General features: G+C 65.8%; 3 protein-coding genes across 3 annotated transcripts; 1 reads left to right on the top strand and 2 right to left on the bottom strand.

The window, feature by feature from the left end:
- Positions 1-43: 43 nt before the first annotated feature.
- Positions 44-7,681, bottom strand: BIN2 (bridging integrator 2). The gene is made up of 12 exons (XM_040088690.2): positions 7,601-7,681; positions 5,980-6,060; positions 5,807-5,861; positions 4,319-4,413; positions 4,144-4,239; positions 3,951-4,058; positions 3,769-3,854; positions 2,297-2,372; positions 1,950-2,032; positions 901-1,224; positions 494-848; positions 44-238 (listed from the first exon to the last, which is right to left on the bottom strand). The coding sequence occupies exons 1-12, from the start codon at positions 7,676-7,678 to the stop codon at positions 131-133; spliced, it is 1,545 nt and encodes a 514-aa protein (XP_039944624.1). The 5' UTR covers positions 7,679-7,681; the 3' UTR covers positions 44-130.
- A 1,725-nt stretch (positions 7,682-9,406) lies between these two features.
- LOC120764690 (chymotrypsin-like elastase family member 1) lies at positions 9,407-11,312 on the top strand. The gene is made up of 8 exons (XM_040088689.1): positions 9,407-9,446; positions 9,541-9,623; positions 9,718-9,818; positions 10,071-10,196; positions 10,289-10,425; positions 10,699-10,844; positions 10,925-11,074; positions 11,182-11,312. Exons 1-8 carry the CDS (start codon positions 9,407-9,409, stop codon positions 11,197-11,199), a joined length of 801 nt encoding a protein of 266 aa, XP_039944623.1. The 3' UTR covers positions 11,200-11,312.
- A 3,223-nt stretch (positions 11,313-14,535) lies between these two features.
- CELA1 (chymotrypsin like elastase 1) lies at positions 14,536-16,444 on the bottom strand. Its single transcript, XM_040088714.1, has 8 exons — positions 16,405-16,444; positions 16,227-16,309; positions 16,032-16,132; positions 15,654-15,779; positions 15,425-15,561; positions 15,006-15,151; positions 14,774-14,923; positions 14,536-14,666 (listed from the first exon to the last, which is right to left on the bottom strand). The coding sequence occupies exons 1-8, from the start codon at positions 16,442-16,444 to the stop codon at positions 14,649-14,651; spliced, it is 801 nt and encodes a 266-aa protein (XP_039944648.1). The 3' UTR covers positions 14,536-14,648.
- Between the last annotated feature and the right edge of the window lie 406 nt (positions 16,445-16,850).

The raw sequence follows: 16,850 nt of genomic DNA, 5'->3' as shown, positions 1-16,850 counted from the left end.
CCCCCGGACCCCTCCGCCGTGCCAGATTCGGGATTTTGCCGCTTCTCCCATCTTTATTTCGGACCGGACGGGGGCTGGGAAATGCTTTCTGGGGGATGAATTCGGGGAAGACGCCGCGTTTCCCGGGGGATCACAGGGCGCTGAAGGACTCGGGGGGATCCTGGGGGGGCTCCGCGGCACCTGAGGGGTCCTGGCTCGTGTCCAGGCTCGTGTCCTGCTCCGGTGTCCCGGAACAACCCTGGGAGGGACACGGGGGGTGACACCGGCGATTCCGTTAAACCCCAAAGGCACCGAGCCCGTGTCACCGGCCCGGGCCGGGGATCCCGAGCGGCACCGGCCGCTCCCGGCGCTGCAGGGAGCTGAGGCCCAGCCCCACCCGCAGCGACTGTCCCACGGGCTGCGTTTGTCCCCTTCGTGTCCCCAAATCCCCCCCACGAGCCAGGACCCGCCCCCTCCGCGCGTGTTCCCCGCTCCCACCCCCGAACTTTCCCACCTGAGTTTCGGGCGCATCTGGCTCCGAGTCCGTCACCTCCGCGCTGTCCTCGATGTCCCCGCCGGGCTGGCGCTGCTCCCGGGGACACGCCGGTGCCACCTCCGAGGGACCGAGGGCACGGCCGGGGACAGCTGCCGTGGGGGACGGCGGCAGCGCGGAGCGTGCCGTGGCCGTGTCCCCCGCCGTGGCCGTGTCCCCCGCCGTGCCCGTGTCCCCTGCCGTGCCCGTGTCCCCCGCCGTGTCCTCGGCTGTCCCCGGCTCTGGTGACAAGGTGCCGGCGGCCTGGGCGATGGCCTCGGATAAAATCAGCGACGCCAGGGAGGTGGCGATGCCATCGGGCCCCCCCGGAGCGCCGCTGTCACCCCCCCGGCTCTGCTGCTGTCGCCGATGTCGCCCGACCAGGGGACGGAGAGTCGGGGCCGGGCTCCGCGGTCTCCTGGCTCGACACCGACGCTGTCACCGATGTCGCCTGCTCGTTGTCGCGGCCCGGCTCCGCGATCTCCTCGCTGGACACCGACGCCGTGTCCAGGGACCCCGCGCTGGCGGGCGAGGCCGGGGGTGGCCCGGGGGAAACAGCGCCCAGGTCCCCGTTGGTGGCCGCGTCGGTGGCAGCGCTGTCCCCGCCGGGGGACCCCGGTGTCACCTCGGTGCCCACGGCGGGCGCCTTGTCCGGGCACGGGAACACGGCCGGGGGGCTCACGGGAGCCGAGATGACCAGAGAGCGGCGGTTGCTGCGGGAGGGGGGGACAGAGGGGTTCAGCTTGGGGTGTCCCGAGCATCCCTGGGGTGTCCTCGAGGATCCTTGGGGTGTCCCCGAACATCCCTGGGGTGTCCCCGAACATCCCTGGGGTGTCCCGAGCATCCCTGGGGTGTCCCCGAACCTCCCTGGGGTGTCCCCGACCATCCCTGGGGTGTTCCCGAGCATCCCTGGGGTGTTCCCGAGCATCCCTGGGGTGTCCCGAGCATCCCTGGGGTGTCCCGAGCATCCCTGGGGTGCCCCCGAGCATCCCTGGGGTGTCCCCGAACATCCTTGGGTTGTTCCCGAGAATCCTTGGGGTGTCCCCGAGCATCCCTGGGGTGTCCCCAAGCATCCCTGGGGTGTTCCCGAGAATCCTTGGGGTGTCCCCGAACATCCCTGGGGTGTTCCCGAGAATCCTTGGGGTGTCCCCGAACATCCCTGGGGTGTCCCCGAGAATCCTTAGGGTGTTCCCGAGCATCCCTGGGGTGTCCCCGACCATCCCTGGGGTGTCGCCGCCCCAGCTCGCGGGTGACGCTTCCCCCTCCAGCATGCCCTGATTAATTCCCCAAGCCCACCCAAAGCCCCCTCAGCCCGTCTCCGGCAGACCCCCACCCACGGCGGGACTTTGGGTCCGCAGCCTCCATCGCACTCCTGGGGTTTGGGGGGGACAAATCGTCCCCTCAACCTCCGCCGTCCCCTCAGCGCCCCGGGCGTTACCTGGGGACACCTTTGATGATGAACACCTTGCTCGAGTGCTGCTTCTCCAGTTTGCTCATCACCTCGTACAGGTCCCGGTTGAGCTGGGGAGGGGGAGACACAGGAACACCTCAGGGGGTCCCCAGGTGCCCCCCATCACCCGGGGGCTCAGCAGGACCCCCAACACTTGGGGACACCCCGAACCCCCTCGGGCTGCTCTGGATGAATGAATGAAACGAAGAGCAAAGACTCTGGAGGGGAGCAGCACCGACGTGGACACCTGGGGACACCTGGGGACACCTGGGGACACCTGGGGGGACCTGGCGCTGCCGGGGGGTGCGGGAGCTGTTTTGGGGTGCCCTCCCCACCTTGCTCATCTCCTTGTAGAAGACATCGCGGAGGTTGGAGATGTTCTGGAAAACGGTGACGTAACAGGCGATGCGGCTGCGGGGACACCGGGGGGGTCTGGGGGTGCCCACGATGTCCCACGGAGGGGACACCAGGGGGGTCTGGGGGTGCCCACGATGTCCCACGGAGGGGACACCGGGGGGGTCTGGGGGTGCCCGCGATGTCCCACGGAGGGGACACCAGGAGGGTCTGGGGGTGCCCACGATGTCCCACGGAGGGGACACCGGGGGGGTCTGGGGGTGCCCACGATGTCCCATGGAGGGGACATCAGGAGGGTCTGGGGGTGCTCAGCCACGTCCCACCCGCTGAGTCCCCAACTCCGTGGACCCCTCAGGGAAGAGGAATGTCCCGCTCAGGGCCACCCCATGGACGGCGTGGAGTTGCCACCTCCCACTGTCACAGGCCCCCGTGGCCGATGTCACCCCAGGACCCGCGGTGTGTCCCCAGGGTGGGCTTTGAGGAGAGACCCACGCGTGGGGGGGCATCACCCACCCGATGGCACCCGTGCCCAGCCCGTGTCCCCCAGCCCCACGATGTCCCCAAGTCCTTGTGGTGTCCCCCAACCCCATGGTGTCCCCCCATCCCTGCTGTGTCCCCCAGCCCCGCGATGTCCCCCCAAGTCCCGGTCCGTGATGTCCCCAAGCCCCACAATGTCCCCCAGACCCACGATGTCCCCCAGACCCACGATGTCCCCCAGCCCCTAGTCCCTGATGTCCTCCCACCCCTGCTGTGTCGGCCAGCCTCAAAATGTCCCCCGACCCACGGTCCGTGACGTCCCCAAGCCCCCGCTGTGTCCCCCAACCCCACGATGTCCCCTAACCCCCAGCCCTGCGATGTCCCCCCACCCCTGCTGTGCCCCCCAGCTCCACGATGTCCCTCAGTCCCACGATGTCCCCCCACCCCTGCTGTGCCCCCCAGCTCCACGATGTCCCTCAGTCCCACGATGTCCCCCAACCCCTGGTCCGTGATGTCCCCCAGCCCCACGATGTCCCCCCACCCCTGCTGTGCCCCCCAGCCCCACGATGTCCCCGAGCCCCGCAATGTCCCCCCACCCCTGCTGTGTCCCCAGCCCCATAATGTCCCCGCAACCCACGGTCCGTGATGTCCCCAAGCCCTTGCGATGTCCCTCAGTCCCACGATGTCCCCCCACCCCTGCTGTGCCCCCCAGCCCCGCGATGTCCCCCCACCCCGGTCCGTGATGTCCCCCAGCCCCGCGATGTCCCTCATTCCCACGATGTCCCCCCACCCCCGTCCACGATGTCCCTCAGCCCCACGATGTCCCCCCACCCCTGCTGTGCCCCCCAGCCCCGCGATGTCCCCCAGCCTCACAATCCCCGCAGCCACCTCCATCCCCGCGATGTCCCCGAATCCCCGCAGCGTCCCCTCAATGTCCCCGAGCCCCGCGACGCTCCCGGGCCCCACAGCCCCGTACCTGCCGTACAGGACGGGCAGCTCCTCCCGCAGCTCGTTGTTCAGGTCCTCGAACACCGCCTGGGCTTTGTTGAACTCCTCCTCAGCCTGTGTGGGGGGGGGGACACGGGGGGGTTTTGCCGTGGCTTTGTCCCCACGGGCGGGGGGCTGTCCCCACGCGGGGGGGTCCCGGCTTGTCCCGACCTTGGCGATTTTGGCCTCGTCCTTTTTCTTGGCGCTCTGCAGAGCCTCCAGGTGGTGCCGGGCGCTGTCGTAGTCCACGAGCTTTCGGCCCCGCTTGGCGATGCGCTCCTGAGCCGGGGGTGGGACACACACAGGTGAGCCCGAACCCCCCTCCCCGCCTCCCCCCCGGCCCCAAGGCCGCCCCACCGCGCACCTTGAAGTCCCCGAACTGAGCCAGGTAATTCTCCACGAGCCTCAGGGCTTGGTCGGCCAGCTTCGCCTCGTAATCATCCCACAGCAGGTCGTTGCTCTGCGAGGGAGGGGACAGCCACAGCCGTGACCCCCGCCACCCTCCAGCGCTCCCCCCTCGGGGGACAGCCGGGGCTCACCTCGGCGATGGCCCGGAGCTCGCCGTGCCCGTCCCACTCGGCGCTGTAAATCTCCTGCAGCGTCTCGGCCACTCTGCGGGAGCTCTCGCGCATCACTGCGGGGCACAGGCGGCGTCAGCGCCACCGAAGCCTTCACCGCTGTGGGTCCTGGCTTATTAGCCCCGGGGGGTGTTGTTTTAAATTATTTATTGCCTCTATTATCCCGTCTAGAGCGTAGATAGCTGATGGATTATAGATGTATTATCTGGTTTTCTATTTAATATCCCGCTTATAATATATAGCGTTATTATCATTATTATCATCATCATTATTATCATCATTCTCACTCTCATTGTCATCATTATCACCATTATCAACATCATTATTATCATTAATATCATTAATATCATTATTATCATCATCATCATTATTATCATCATTCTCATTCTCACTCTCATTATCATCATTATCACCATTATCATCATCATTATTATCATTAATATCATTATTATCATTATTATCATCATTCTCACTCTCATTATCATCATCATCGTTATTATCATTATTATCATCATCATTATCATCATTATTATCATCATTCTCATTCTCACTCTCATTATCATCATTATCACCATTATCACCATCATTATTATCATCATCATTCTCACTCTCATTATCATCTTCATCATCATTATTATCATCATTATTATTCTCATTCTCACTCTCATTATCATTATTATCATCATCATTATCATTATTAGCCCACATACAGTGTTTTTATTATCACTTTATCGTCACTGTATCCTCAATACCTATTATTTTTATATCGTCGCTATCGCTCTATTATTTTTCTCCATATTAAATAGATATCTCCCGTATGTGTTTAATGCCCAACGAGATATCAAAATAGATACTGCATATGTCATATATGTAAGCGATATAATCTATATCTCACATATAATACATTATTATGGCATTTTCATTATCCATTTGTTTTTATTATCCATTTATATTTATTATCCGTTTATCTAGTATGGTATTTTTATTTCATTTTTCTAGTATAGTATTTTTATCTTATTTTTCTAGTATAGCATTTTTATTTTATTTTTCTAGTATAGTATTTTAATTTTATTTATCTAGTATAGTATTTTAATTTTATTTATCTAGTATAGTATTTTAATTTTATTTAACTAGTATAGTGTTTTTATTATTTTATCTCTCTAGTATAGCATTTTTATTATCTGCTTTCTCGTTACTGCCCATTTGTAGCTTGTTTATTCTCAATATAACTAGTATAGTATTTTTATTATTTTATCTCCCTAGTATAGCATTTTTATTGTCTGCTTTCTCGTTACTGCCCATTTGTAGCTTGTTTATTCTCAATATTTTTCATTCATTCTTTCTTTCGACTTAACACCGATTCATTTATATACATTTTTTTTAATTGACCACCTATTTTAACACTGATAATCTATTTATTCCCTCTGTTTTCCCGTGCCGGTTCCACACCTCTCACGGCTCCCACGAACCCCTTGAGGTCCTTGTAGAGTTTGTGACCCTCGTTCTGCAAAACACGGCGGGGAAGGGAGGGAGCGGGGGGGGGTCAGGGCTGTCCGCGGGGCCGGGGCCGGGGGGACACAGGGACCCCCGGGGTGTCCCCAGCGTCCCCCCACCGCTGTCACCTGCTGCAGCTGGAAGTTGGAGGCGCTCTGCTCGAACTGCTCGTCTTTGGTTTCCACGGTTTTGCCCAGTTTTTGCAAAACCTGCGATGATGCAGAGACAGAGAGAGAGGGGGGAAGAGCACCCCCACCACACACACACACACCTCGGGGTGACCGGGCTGTGCCCCCCCGAGCCCCCCAAACCCCCCCCCCGAGGGGCTGCCGAGGATTTGTGCGGAAATGTAAAACCTCCCTGCGTCCCCCCGCCCCGATTTTTTTTTTTTTTTTTTTTTTTTCAGGAAAACGGTGAATTTTTTTGGGTGCCAACCCACCCTAAATCCTGTGGGTGCAGTCCTGTGCACCCCGAAACACCCCAAACCCTGACAGGGGGGCACTGGGAACGCCGAGAGGAGGATGAGGAGGGTCTGAGGGGCAGATTTGGGGTGTCCAGGCTGAACCTCTTGAGGAGAGGCTGAGTCTGGACAGGGACAGTTTTGGGGTGCCCTGGGAAGAGGCCGGGGCCGGGCATGAAGGCGTTTTGGGGTGCCCAGGAAGAGGGTGAACCCCTGGGAAACGACTGAAGCCAGATGGGGGAAAATTCAAAGTGTCCAGGAAGAGGCCGGGGTCAGGCAGGAGGGAATTTTGGGGTGTCCACAAACAACTTGAACCCCTCAGGAAGAGGCCGGGGCCAGGCAGGAGGGAATTTTGGGGTGTCCACAAACAGCTTGAACCCCCCAGGAAGAGGCTGGGGCCAGGCAGGAGGGAATTTGGGGGTGTCCACAAACAACTTGAACCCCCCAGGAAGAGGCTGGGGCCAGGCAGGAGGGAATTTGGGGGTGTCCACAAACAGCTTTGGAGTGTCCAGGGAGAGGTTTTGGCTGGCTCCGAGGGAATTTTGGGATGGCCGGGAAGAGGCTGGGCCCCCCCGGGAAGAGGCTGGGCCCCCCCGGGAAGAGGCTGGGTCCCCCCGGGAAGAGGCTGGGCCCCCCCGGGAGGGAGATTTGCCGTCTGCAGGAAGCAGCCGCAGCCTGGCCCGGGATGATGGAGCCCTGGGAAAGCCAAATTTAGCGCCGAGCCCCGGCTCAGGAAACCCGGCATGGCGAGGGTTTGAGGGGAGGGGGGGAATGGTTGTGTCACCCCCCCAAAAAAGGAGTCAGGGCGTCTTTTTTTTTGGGGGGGAGAGGAAAGGGAAGGAGCTCCCCAAGGCGCCCCAAAGCAGATGAGAGTTGCCCCGCTGGTGTCGCTTCCGCAGCCCTTCCCCCTCGCTTCCTGCGGGGCTGCTGCCGACCTCGGCGACCTTCCCCGGACCACCGGGCCCTGCTGGGGACCCTCAGCGCCAGCCGGCCCGGGGACCCCGCGCCACCACCCCACGGCCCCCCCCCCATAACCCCTGCAAGGCGTTTTGGGTGGAAAACCCCCCAAAATCAGAGGAGCCGAACTATCTTGGGGAGCTTTGAGGAGTTGCCATCCTCCAAAACCTGGGAGCGGCGATGGGGTTGAGGCAGAAAGCCCCAAATTCCCACCCTCTGCGCACCCAGAGGAGCTGAGCCGGGCCCTTCGGGCCACCCTGGCAGCACCGTGGTGGGAAGGAGGGACAAATCCGCTCAAAGCCGGGATTTGGGGGTGGGTGGCACCTCCCTACCTTCTCCTGGGCGCGGCTGAAGCGCTTCTGGACCTGCCTGGCGAAGAGCCCGGCGCTGCCGCTCCTGCCCTCGGCCATGGCCCCGGCCCGGCCCCGCCCGCGGCCCCGCAGCTGCCGTTGGAGGGTTTTGATGAAGGAAGTTGGAGGCGAGGCCAGGCAGCATCCGCTGCGCGCCCCGGAACCCCCAGAACCCCCAAAAGGCTCCCCCGGCACGGGGCCGGGCCACAGGGCTGGGGGGGATCCAGAGCTGGGTGGGACCCCAGGGGATCAGCGAGGCAGATCCTGGCCCTGCACGGGAGAACCCCGAAAGTGCACTGATGACAAAATCCCGATGTTTGGGATTGTTCAGACCTCTCGGATCATGGAATAACCAGAGGTGGAAAGGACGTGCAGGGAATGATAAAAGTCACCTGTTGGTTCTGAAAAGGACAACCCCAAAGATCCCCCAAATCCAAGGGGGGTGTCCAAGTGCTCCCAGACTCATGGAAATCCCGAGTTGGAAGGGAACAAAGAACTGTGGAACGTCTGGAGGTGAACAGGACAAAAGCTGTGTCCAGCTCGTGGCCCCGCACAAGAAAACCCCAAAAATCTCATGAACCCACAATTCCCACCTTCGTAGCCCCAGATGAGTTTACAGCTCTTTGTGCTGAGCAGGAGGAGCTTTCCCTGGATGGCATCACTGAATCCTTCTGAAGAGGATCCCGGTGCCACCTCTCCTCCGTCGCGGATTTTTTTGTCTGTCCCAACTCCTGTAGCTGCCACTTCTGCTGCCATTTCATTCACAGTGGGGAGAAAATCCTCCTGGACGTGAGGTGAGGGGGGAGAACCTGTCCTAGACACACAGCCTCGAATAAAGAGATGATTTATTTTACACAAATCCTGTCTCCGGCTCTCCTGAGCTCCCCACGCTCCGCTCACTTTACATCCCTCCCTCTTCTTGTTCTCGAAACTCCCCCGTTAGCTCGAGGCGAGCTCACAGCTCCGTGCGGCGCAGCTGGGGCTCAGCTGTGGGTCGCGCTGTCCCTGGCTGGGGTGGAGCTGTTGCTGCCGGCCCTCGCCGCCTGCCCTTGGTGCTGCTGGAACAAACGCGGGGTTATCTGGAGATGGTGCTCCGGTGAAATCTCGTGTTCCGCGCGGAGATAAGCGCAGAACTGCAGCAGGTGCTTTTGGCTGCCTTGGCTCCTGCTGCCCTGGCTGACCCCACGAGCCCCGTGATCCCAAACGCTCTTTGCCGCTGCCTGCGCCTCGAGGGCCAAGGCTCCCCCCCAAAACGGCCGCAGCAGTTTGGACTTCGAGGGGTGAAAGCCGAGAGCGTTTTGGCCAAAACCCCGGCGTTCCTTTCAAACCGTGTGGCTGCTGCGTTTGGCCCCGAGCCCCGGCCCCGCTGCAGCGCCGGCCGCGCCGGGGGCTCGGGGACGGGCTGAGGGTCGTGCCCCGTCGGTGCCCCCACTGCCCCATCCCAGCGCCCCGCTCAGCTGTGGGATCGGCCTCGGGGAACCGCCGCACAACCCGAGGCCACGGAGCGCTGCAGCCGAGCCCCGCTCGGGCCGAGAGCGGGACAAAGCCGCGCCAGCGCTCCGGGCCGCGGGGACGGGAGGTGGCAGCGCCTCGGCGGGACGCGGAGCCCGGGGCCGCTCGGGCCGTCCCCGGGGTGCCCCCGGGCGCCGTGTGTGCTTTGGCACGGGGGCCAAGGCCGCGGCGGGGCCCCCGCCACCTGCCGCCCTTCCCGCGCCTCCTCCCGCCGCCCCGTTAAAGCGCCCGCGGGGCAGCGCCTCGGCCCCACCGCGGACACCGCGCTCCACCAGGATGCTGCAGCTCGTGCTCCTCGCCGCCCTGGCCCTGTGCGGTGAGTCCCGCCCGCAGCCTGGCGCCCCGGCGCCCCCCGAGCCGCCCCCGGGCCCGGCCCGCGGCGGGGACTCACGCCCTGCCCGTGTCCCCAGGCCGCTGCTCCGAGCCCGATGTCGAGCAGATGCAGCGGGTGGTCGGCGGCACCGAGGCTCGCTCGCACGCCTGGCCCTACCAGGTGGGTCCCGCCCGCCTCGCACGGCCCGTGCCGGGGCTCGGCTGGCGCCGGCGGCCCGCGCTCAGCCCCGGCCCGCCTCTCGCCCCCTCCCCAGATCTCCCTCCAGTATTACTCCGGCGGCAGCTGGCACCACACCTGCGGGGGCTCCCTCATCCAGAGGAACTGGGTGATGACCGCCGCGCACTGCGTCAACAAGTGAGCGGCGCCCGAGCCCTCCTTGCTCTCGCCAAGGCTCCTTTCCCCCGAAACCCCGGCCGGGGGCAAAGCCCGGCCGCCGCCACGCGCGGAGCGGCCGCCCTTGCGGGCCTCCGGGGCTCCTCCGGCCGGGGCTCCGCGGGCCGCGGCCGGGAGCATCCTCCCCCTGCTCCCACCCTCCCGGCGCAGCCCGCGCTCGCAGCGAGCGCGGCCGGGGGCTGCTCACGGGCTCTTCTTGCGCCGCGCCCGCAGTAACATGAACTACCGTGTGGTGGCCGGCGAGCACAACCTCAACGCCAACGAGGGCAGCGAGCAGATCTTCGGCGTCAGCAGGATCGTCGTGCACCCCTACTGGAACAGCAACAACGTGGCCGCGGGGTAAGGCCCGCGGGACGGGGCGCTCGGGGGGAGCCCGGCCGGCCTTCGGGGAGGGATCCTTCCTCGGAACGTCCTCTCCCTCCCGCCCGCAGCTACGACATCGCCCTGTTCCGCCTCAACGGCTACGCCACCCTGAACAGCGCCGTGCAGCTGGCCGTGCTGCCCCAGGAGGGCACCATCCTGCCCAACAACTACCCCTGCTACATCACGGGCTGGGGCCTGACCCGCAGTGAGTGACGGGCTCCCCCCGCCCCCAACAGCCCCCCACCGCCCACCGCCGCCGGCCGCGGCGCCTCTCGGAGCCCCGCGCGGCCCCGGGACGCTCCGCTCGGGCCTTCGCTCGGCCCACGCGGGGGCCCGGCTCCGGGCGGGGCCGCGCCGAGCTCCGGCGGCGCGCACGGGGCCCGAGGGGCCGGGCGGGGGCCGCGGGCTCTGCTCCGGCCGGGCCCCGGCGGCGTCCGGCGGCTCCGAGCGGCCGCTGACCGGCGCCGGCTCCGCGCAGGCAACGGGCAGCTGTCCAGCGTCCTGCTGCAGGCCTACCTGCCCGTCGTGGACTACCAGACCTGCTCCAGCCCGTCCTACTGGGGCTCCACCGTCAAGAACACCATGGTGTGCGCCGGCGGCGACGGCGTGCGCTCCGGCTGCCAGGTGCGGCCGCCACCCCCGCGCCGCCCCCCGCCGCCCCCCGCCCGCCGCCGCCCCGGCTCACGCCGCTCCTCGCTCCGCAGGGCGATTCCGGCGGTCCCCTGCACTGCGCCGTCAACGGCCAGTACCAGGTGCACGGCGTCACCAGCTTCGTGTCCAGCCAGGGCTGCAACGTCTACCGCAAGCCCACCGTCTTCACCCGCGTCTCCGCCTACGTCTCCTGGATCAACAGCGTAAGGCGCCCGGGCCCCCCGCGCCGGCCTCGGCCCCGGCGCTCTCGGGCCGCCGCTGCGCCCGCCCCGGCCCCCCGCGCCTCAGCCCGGCCCTTTCCCCCTCGCAGGTGGTCGCCCAGAACTGAGCGCCGCGGGACAAGCGCTCGCTGCCCCCGGCCCGTGGACATCCCCTCGCTGCCCCCCGCCGCGCTCCGGCCTTCTCGGCCCCGAGCCGCGCTCAATAAAATCTCTCCTCCCGTCTCTCTGCCTCCCTGCTGCCTCGCTCCGCGCCCGCCGCTCCTTCCTCCCCCGCGCCGACATCCTCCTCCCCTCCCAGCTCCCGCACCCGCCCTTCCCCGCCTCCTCCTCCTCCTCCTCCTCACTCCTCGGGGCAGGGTCCTGGGGAGCAGGAGCCGGCTCCGAGCTGTCGGCCCGGCCCCAGCCTCTGCGGGATGCTGCGAAAGGGCGAAACGCTGCAAATCCCCTTCTCGGGCAGCCAGCGGCTGCGCCTGGCGCTGCTGGAGCCGCTGCAGGGCTGTGCCCGGCTCTGCCGCTCCCGTCCAGGAGAGCACGGAGGGGCTGGGCCGTGTCCGGAGAAGGGAGCAGAGCTGGGAAGGGCTGGAGCAGCTGAGGGAGCTGGGAAAGGGAGAGGCTCAGGGGAGACCTTGTGTCTCTGCACAACTCCCTGCCAGGAGGGGACAGCCGGGGCAGGGTCGGGCTCTGCTCCCAGGGAACAGGAGGAGAGGGAACGGCCCCAGGCCGGGCCAGGGCACGGGCAGCTTGGACATCGGAAGATTGTCACAATCCCCTCCCTGTACCGGCCGCGGTGCCAGGGCTGGTGCCCTCATTAAGGAAACTTCCCAGTCTGACCATTCCCAAGGCTGTGACACTCCCAGCTCTGGAGACTTTCACTGCAGACACCGGAGCCCGTTCACAGCAGTGGCTCCAGTGATCCGATGAGCCCCCCAGGCCTCCGCACAGCCCCTGTCCCACAGCCAGGCCCCGCTTCCTCAGCGGTTCCAGCCCTGGTTTCCCACGGCAGTCTCAGACGTCCCGTTCCACAAAACCATCGATTCCCGGTGCAGTGACACGGGCACAGCCCGAGCTGGGGGCTCTGAGGAGGAGCCCAGCAAGGGAACCCCTCGGACTGATCCCCTCACGGGACAAGAGGGAAAGCTCCGCTCTTCCTCCCAAATCTTTATCTCCCCCCAGATCCTTGTCTCCTCCCAAATCCCTGACTCCTCCCAAATCCCTGACTCCTCCCATCTCCCCCGGTGTCCCCCCCGGGCTGTGCCGCTGATCTCCAAAGGGTCCGCAAAGCCTCAGCAGCCTCTGGTACCACCCTGTTGGGGTTAGGTTTGTTCCTTTTTGTCTCAAATAAATTTCCCCCATAAGTTGCTGAGAGACTGAGTATGGTGCTCAGAGAGCGCTTGACCAACGCAAAATGGCAAAGTCGGGAGGGGGAAGATCACCGAGTTTTGGGGGAGGGAAAAGGACAGGGCTGGGGGAGCTGGGTGTGCTGTTTGCCCTGGGCACGGGAGAGGACGGCAAGACTGCTCTTGTCCGCGGGAGGAATCCACTGTCAACAGAAATTCCAGTCCTGGGAGATCTCCCATCGTCTATCTGCTCGTGTGCCCAGGAATTCTGAGCTCCTTCGCCTGCCCTGCCGGAGCTGGGCATCACACCCAGCCCTGCCCGGGAGCCGCGGCTCCTCCAGCGCTGCTTTTTGTTTAGGCTGCGCTGTAGCCCCGCACCGCGCTGCCTGCCGGGACACCCCACCGCTGCCCTGCCGGGGACATCCTCCTGCCTTTCCATGGACATCCTGCCCCTCCGGGGACATCCTGCCTCTCCATGGACATCCTGCCTTTCCAGGGACACCCTGCCTTTCCGGGGACACCCTGCCTGTTCATGGACACCCTGCCTTTCCATGGACATCCCGCCTTTCCGGGGACACTCTGCCCCTCCGGGGACATCCTGCCTCTCCATGGACACCCTGCCTCTCCATGGACACCCTGCCTTTCCAGGGACATCCTGCCTTTCCGGGGACACCCTGCCTTTCTGGGGACACCCTGCCTCTCCATGGACACCCTGCCTCTCCATGGACATCCTGCCTCTCCACGGACACCCTGCCTCTCCGGGGACATCCTGCCTTTCTGGGGACACTCTGCCTTTCCATGGACACCCTGCCTCTCCACGGACACCCTGCCTTTCCGGGGACACCCTGCCTTTCCGGGGACACCCTGCCTTTCCATGGACATCCATCTTTTCCAGGGACACCCTGCCTCTCCATGGACATCCTGAGTTTCGATGGACATCCCGTCTCTCCATGGACATCCCGCCTTTCCAGGGACACCCTGCCTTTCCAGCCACCAGCCCCGGAGTTTCCACCGTTCCAGCTTGGTGCGCTCGGAGCCCAAAGAGATCAGACTGCCCCAGGCTTTGTGAAACAAACCCCCTCGAGGTTTGGTTCTGTTCTTTATTATTGCTGTAGTTGTTGTTTGTTTGCCTTTTTACATTTACGGGTAAAGAACTTTTATTCCTTTCCTCATAGCTCTGCCTGAAAAGCCTCTTTAATCTTCTAAATTATAATAATTTGGAGGGAGGGGATTGGAATTCCCCATTCCTAGAGAGGCCCCGCTCTCCCTAGCAGACACCTGTCTTCCAAAATGAGACACTTACAGAGCTCAACCTTCACCTCAACCACAAACTGAGCTCCTGCACCAGCTGTGTTCCTCGACACACGGAGCACAGAATTCCAGAATCCCTGAGGCTGGAAAAGCCCTCCCAGACCCTCGAGTCCAGGCTGTGCCCGACCCCCACCTTGTCCCCAGCCCGGAGCCCCGAGTGCCACACCCAGCCCTTCCTTGGACCCCTCCATGGGCAGGGACTGCAGCACCTCCCTGGCAGCCCCTGCCCGTGGCCGAGCTCCCTTCCCCTGGGAAAATCCCTCCCGATGTCCAAGCTGCCCGTGCCCGGGCCCCGCCTGGGGCCGTTCCCTCTCCTCCTGTTCCCTGGGAGCAGAGCCCGACCCTGCCCCGGCTGTCCCCTCCTGGCGGGGACTTGTGCAGAGACACAAGGTCTCCCCTGAGCCTCTCCCTTTCCCAGCTCCCTCAGCTGCTCCAGCCCTTCCCAGCTCTGCTCCCTTCTCCGGACACGGCCCAGCCCCTCCGTGCTCTCTTGGACGGGAGCGGCAGAGCCGGGCACAGCCCTGCAGCGGCTCCAGCAGCGCCAGGCGCAGCCGCTGGCTGCCCGAGAAGGGGATTTGCAGCGTTTCGCCCTTTCGCAGCATCCCGCAGAGGCTGGGGCCGGGCCGACAGCTCGGAGCCGGCTCCTGCTCCCCAGGACCCTGCCCCGAGGAGTGAGGAGGAGGAGGAGGAGGAGGCGGGGAAGGGCGGGTGCGGGAGCTGGGAGGGGAGGAGGATGTCGGCGCGGGGGAGGAAGGAGCGGCGGGCGCGGAGCGAGGCAGCAGGGAGGCAGAGAGACGGGAGGAGAGATTTTATTGAGCGCGGCTCGGGGCCGAGAAGGCCGGAGCGCGGCGGGGGGCAGCGAGGGGATGTCCACGGGCCGGGGGCAGCGAGCGCTTGTCCCGCGGCGCTCAGTTCTGGGCGACCACCTGCGAGGGGGAAAGGGCCGGGCTGAGGCGCGGGGGGCCGGGGCGGGCGCAGCGGCGGCCCGAGAGCGCCGGGGCCGAGGCCGGCGCGGGGGGCCCGGGCGCCTTACGCTGTTGATCCAGGAGACGTAGGCGGAGACGCGGGTGAAGACGGTGGGCTTGCGGTAGACGTTGCAGCCCTGGCTGGACACGAAGCTGGTGACGCCGTGCACCTGGTACTGGCCGTTGACGGCGCAGTGCAGGGGACCGCCGGAATCGCCCTGCGGAGCGAGGAGCGGCGTGAGCCGGGGCGGCGGCGGGCGGGGGGGCGGCGGGGGGGCGGCGCGGGGGTGGCGGCCGCACCTGGCAGCCGGAGCGCACGCCGTCGCCGCCGGCGCACACCATGGTGTTCTTGACGGTGGAGCCCCAGTAGGACGGGCTGGAGCAGGTCTGGTAGTCCACGACGGGCAGGTAGGCCTGCAGCAGGACGCTGGACAGCTGCCCGTTGCCTGCGCGGAGCCGGCGCCGGTCAGCGGCCGCTCGGAGCCGCCGGACGCCGCCGGGGCCCGGCCGGAGCAGAGCCCGCGGCCCCCGCCCGGCCCCTCGGGCCCCGTGCGCGGCGCCGGAGCTCGGCGCGGTCCCGCCCGGAGCCGGGCCCCCTCGAGGGCCGAGCGAAGGCCCGAGCGGAGCGTCCCGGGGCCGCGCGGGGCTCCGAGAGGCGCCGCGGCCGGCGGCGGTGGGCGGTGGGGGGCTGTTGGGGGCGGGGGGAGCCCGTCACTCACTGCGGGTCAGGCCCCAGCCCGTGATGTAGCAGGGGTAGTTGTTGGGCAGGATGGTGCCCTCCTGGGGCAGCACGGCCAGCTGCACGGCGCTGTTCAGGGTGGCGTAGCCGTTGAGGCGGAACAGGGCGATGTCGTAGCTGCGGGCGGGAGGGAGAGGACGTTCCGAGGAAGGATCCCTCCCCGAAGGCCGGCCGGGCTCCCCCCGAGCGCCCCGTCCCGCGGGCCTTACCCCGCGGCCACGTTGTTGCTGTTCCAGTAGGGGTGCACGACGATCCTGCTGACGCCGAAGATCTGCTCGCTGCCCTCGTTGGCGTTGAGGTTGTGCTCGCCGGCCACCACACGGTAGTTCATGTTACTGCGGGCGCGGCGCAAGAAGAGCCCGTGAGCAGCCCCCGGCCGCGCTGGCTGCGAGCGCGGGCTGCGCCGGGAGGGTGGGAGCAGGGGGAGGATGCTCCCGGCCGCGGCCCGCGGAGCCCCGGCCGGAGGAGCCCCGGAGGCCCGCAAGGGCGGCCGCTCCGCGCGTGGCGGCGGCCGGGCTTTGCCCCCGGCCGGGGTTTCGGGGGAAAGGAGCCTTGGCGAGAGCAAGGAGGGCTCGGGCGCCGCTCACTTGTTGACGCAGTGCGCGGCGGTCATCACCCAGTTCCTCTGGATGAGGGAGCCCCCGCAGGTGTGGTGCCAGCTGCCGCCGGAGTAATACTGGAGGGAGATCTGGGGAGGGGGCGAGAGGCGGGCCGGGGCTGAGCGCGGGCCGCCGGCGCCAGCCGAGCCCCGGCACGGGCCGTGCGAGGCGGGCGGGACCCACCTGGTAGGGCCAGGCGTGCGAGCGAGCCTCGGTGCCGCCGACCACCCGCTGCATCTGCTCGACATCGGGCTCGGAGCAGCGGCCTGGGGACACGGGCACGGCGTGAGTCCCCGCCGCGGGCCGGGCCCGGGGGCGGCTCGGGGGGGCGCCGGGGCGCCAGGCTGCGGGCGGGACTCACCGCACAGGGCCAGGGCGGCGAGGAGCACGAGCTGCAGCATCCTGGTGGAGCGCGGTGTCCGCGGTGGGGCCGAGGCGCTGCCCCGCGGGCGCTTTAACGGGGCGGCGGGAGGAGGCGCGGGAAGGGCGGCAGGTGGCGGGGGCCCCGCCGCGGCCTTGGCCCCCGTGCCAAAGCACACACGGCGCCCGGGGGCACCCCGGGGACGGCCCGAGCGGCCCCGGGCTCCGCGTCCCGCCGAGGCGCTGCCACCTCCCGTCCCCGCGGCCCGGAGCGCTGGCGCGGCTTTGTCCCGCTCTCGGCCCGAGCGGGGCTCGGCTGCAGCGCTCCGTGGCCTCGGGTTGTGCGGCGGTTCCCCGAGGCCGATCCCACCGCCGAGCGGGGCGCTGGGATGGGGCAGCGGGGGCACCGACGGGGCACGACCCTCAGCCCGTCCCCGAGCCCCCGGC

Source organism: Hirundo rustica, chromosome 35, assembly GCF_015227805.2.
Source record: "Hirundo rustica isolate bHirRus1 chromosome 35, bHirRus1.pri.v3, whole genome shotgun sequence".
NCBI classification, from domain to species: Eukaryota; Metazoa; Chordata; class Aves; order Passeriformes; family Hirundinidae; genus Hirundo; species Hirundo rustica.
Note: the sequence above shows the minus strand (reverse complement) of the source record. Positions and strands in the feature narration are given on the sequence as shown.

Bases quoted from the DNA above. Each gene is read 5' to 3' on its own strand.
- BIN2 (XM_040088690.2), bottom strand. From the start codon at position 7,678: ATGGCCGAGGGCAGGAGCGGCAGCGCCGGGCTCTTCGCCAGGCAGGTC. The intron at 4,414-5,806 runs GTGTGGAACCGG...TGTGCCCCGCAG, and splicing joins GTTCGTGGGAGCCGTGAGAG to TGATGCGCGAGAGCTCCCGC. The intron at 2,033-2,296 runs GTGGGGAGGGCA...CCCCCTCCCCAG, and splicing joins TCTACAAGGAGATGAGCAAG to CTCAACCGGGACCTGTACGA.
- LOC120764690 (XM_040088689.1), top strand. From the start codon at position 9,407: ATGCTGCAGCTCGTGCTCCTCGCCGCCCTGGCCCTGTGCG. The intron at 9,624-9,717 runs GTGGGTCCCGCC...CCCCCTCCCCAG, and splicing joins CGCACGCCTGGCCCTACCAG to ATCTCCCTCCAGTATTACTC. The intron at 10,197-10,288 runs GTAAGGCCCGCG...TCCCGCCCGCAG, and splicing joins AGCAACAACGTGGCCGCGGG to CTACGACATCGCCCTGTTCC.
- CELA1 (XM_040088714.1), bottom strand. From the start codon at position 16,444: ATGCTGCAGCTCGTGCTCCTCGCCGCCCTGGCCCTGTGCG. The intron at 15,780-16,031 runs GTGAGCGGCGCC...CCGCGCCCGCAG, and splicing joins GCCGCGCACTGCGTCAACAA to TAACATGAACTACCGTGTGG. The intron at 15,562-15,653 runs GTAAGGCCCGCG...TCCCGCCCGCAG, and splicing joins AGCAACAACGTGGCCGCGGG to CTACGACATCGCCCTGTTCC.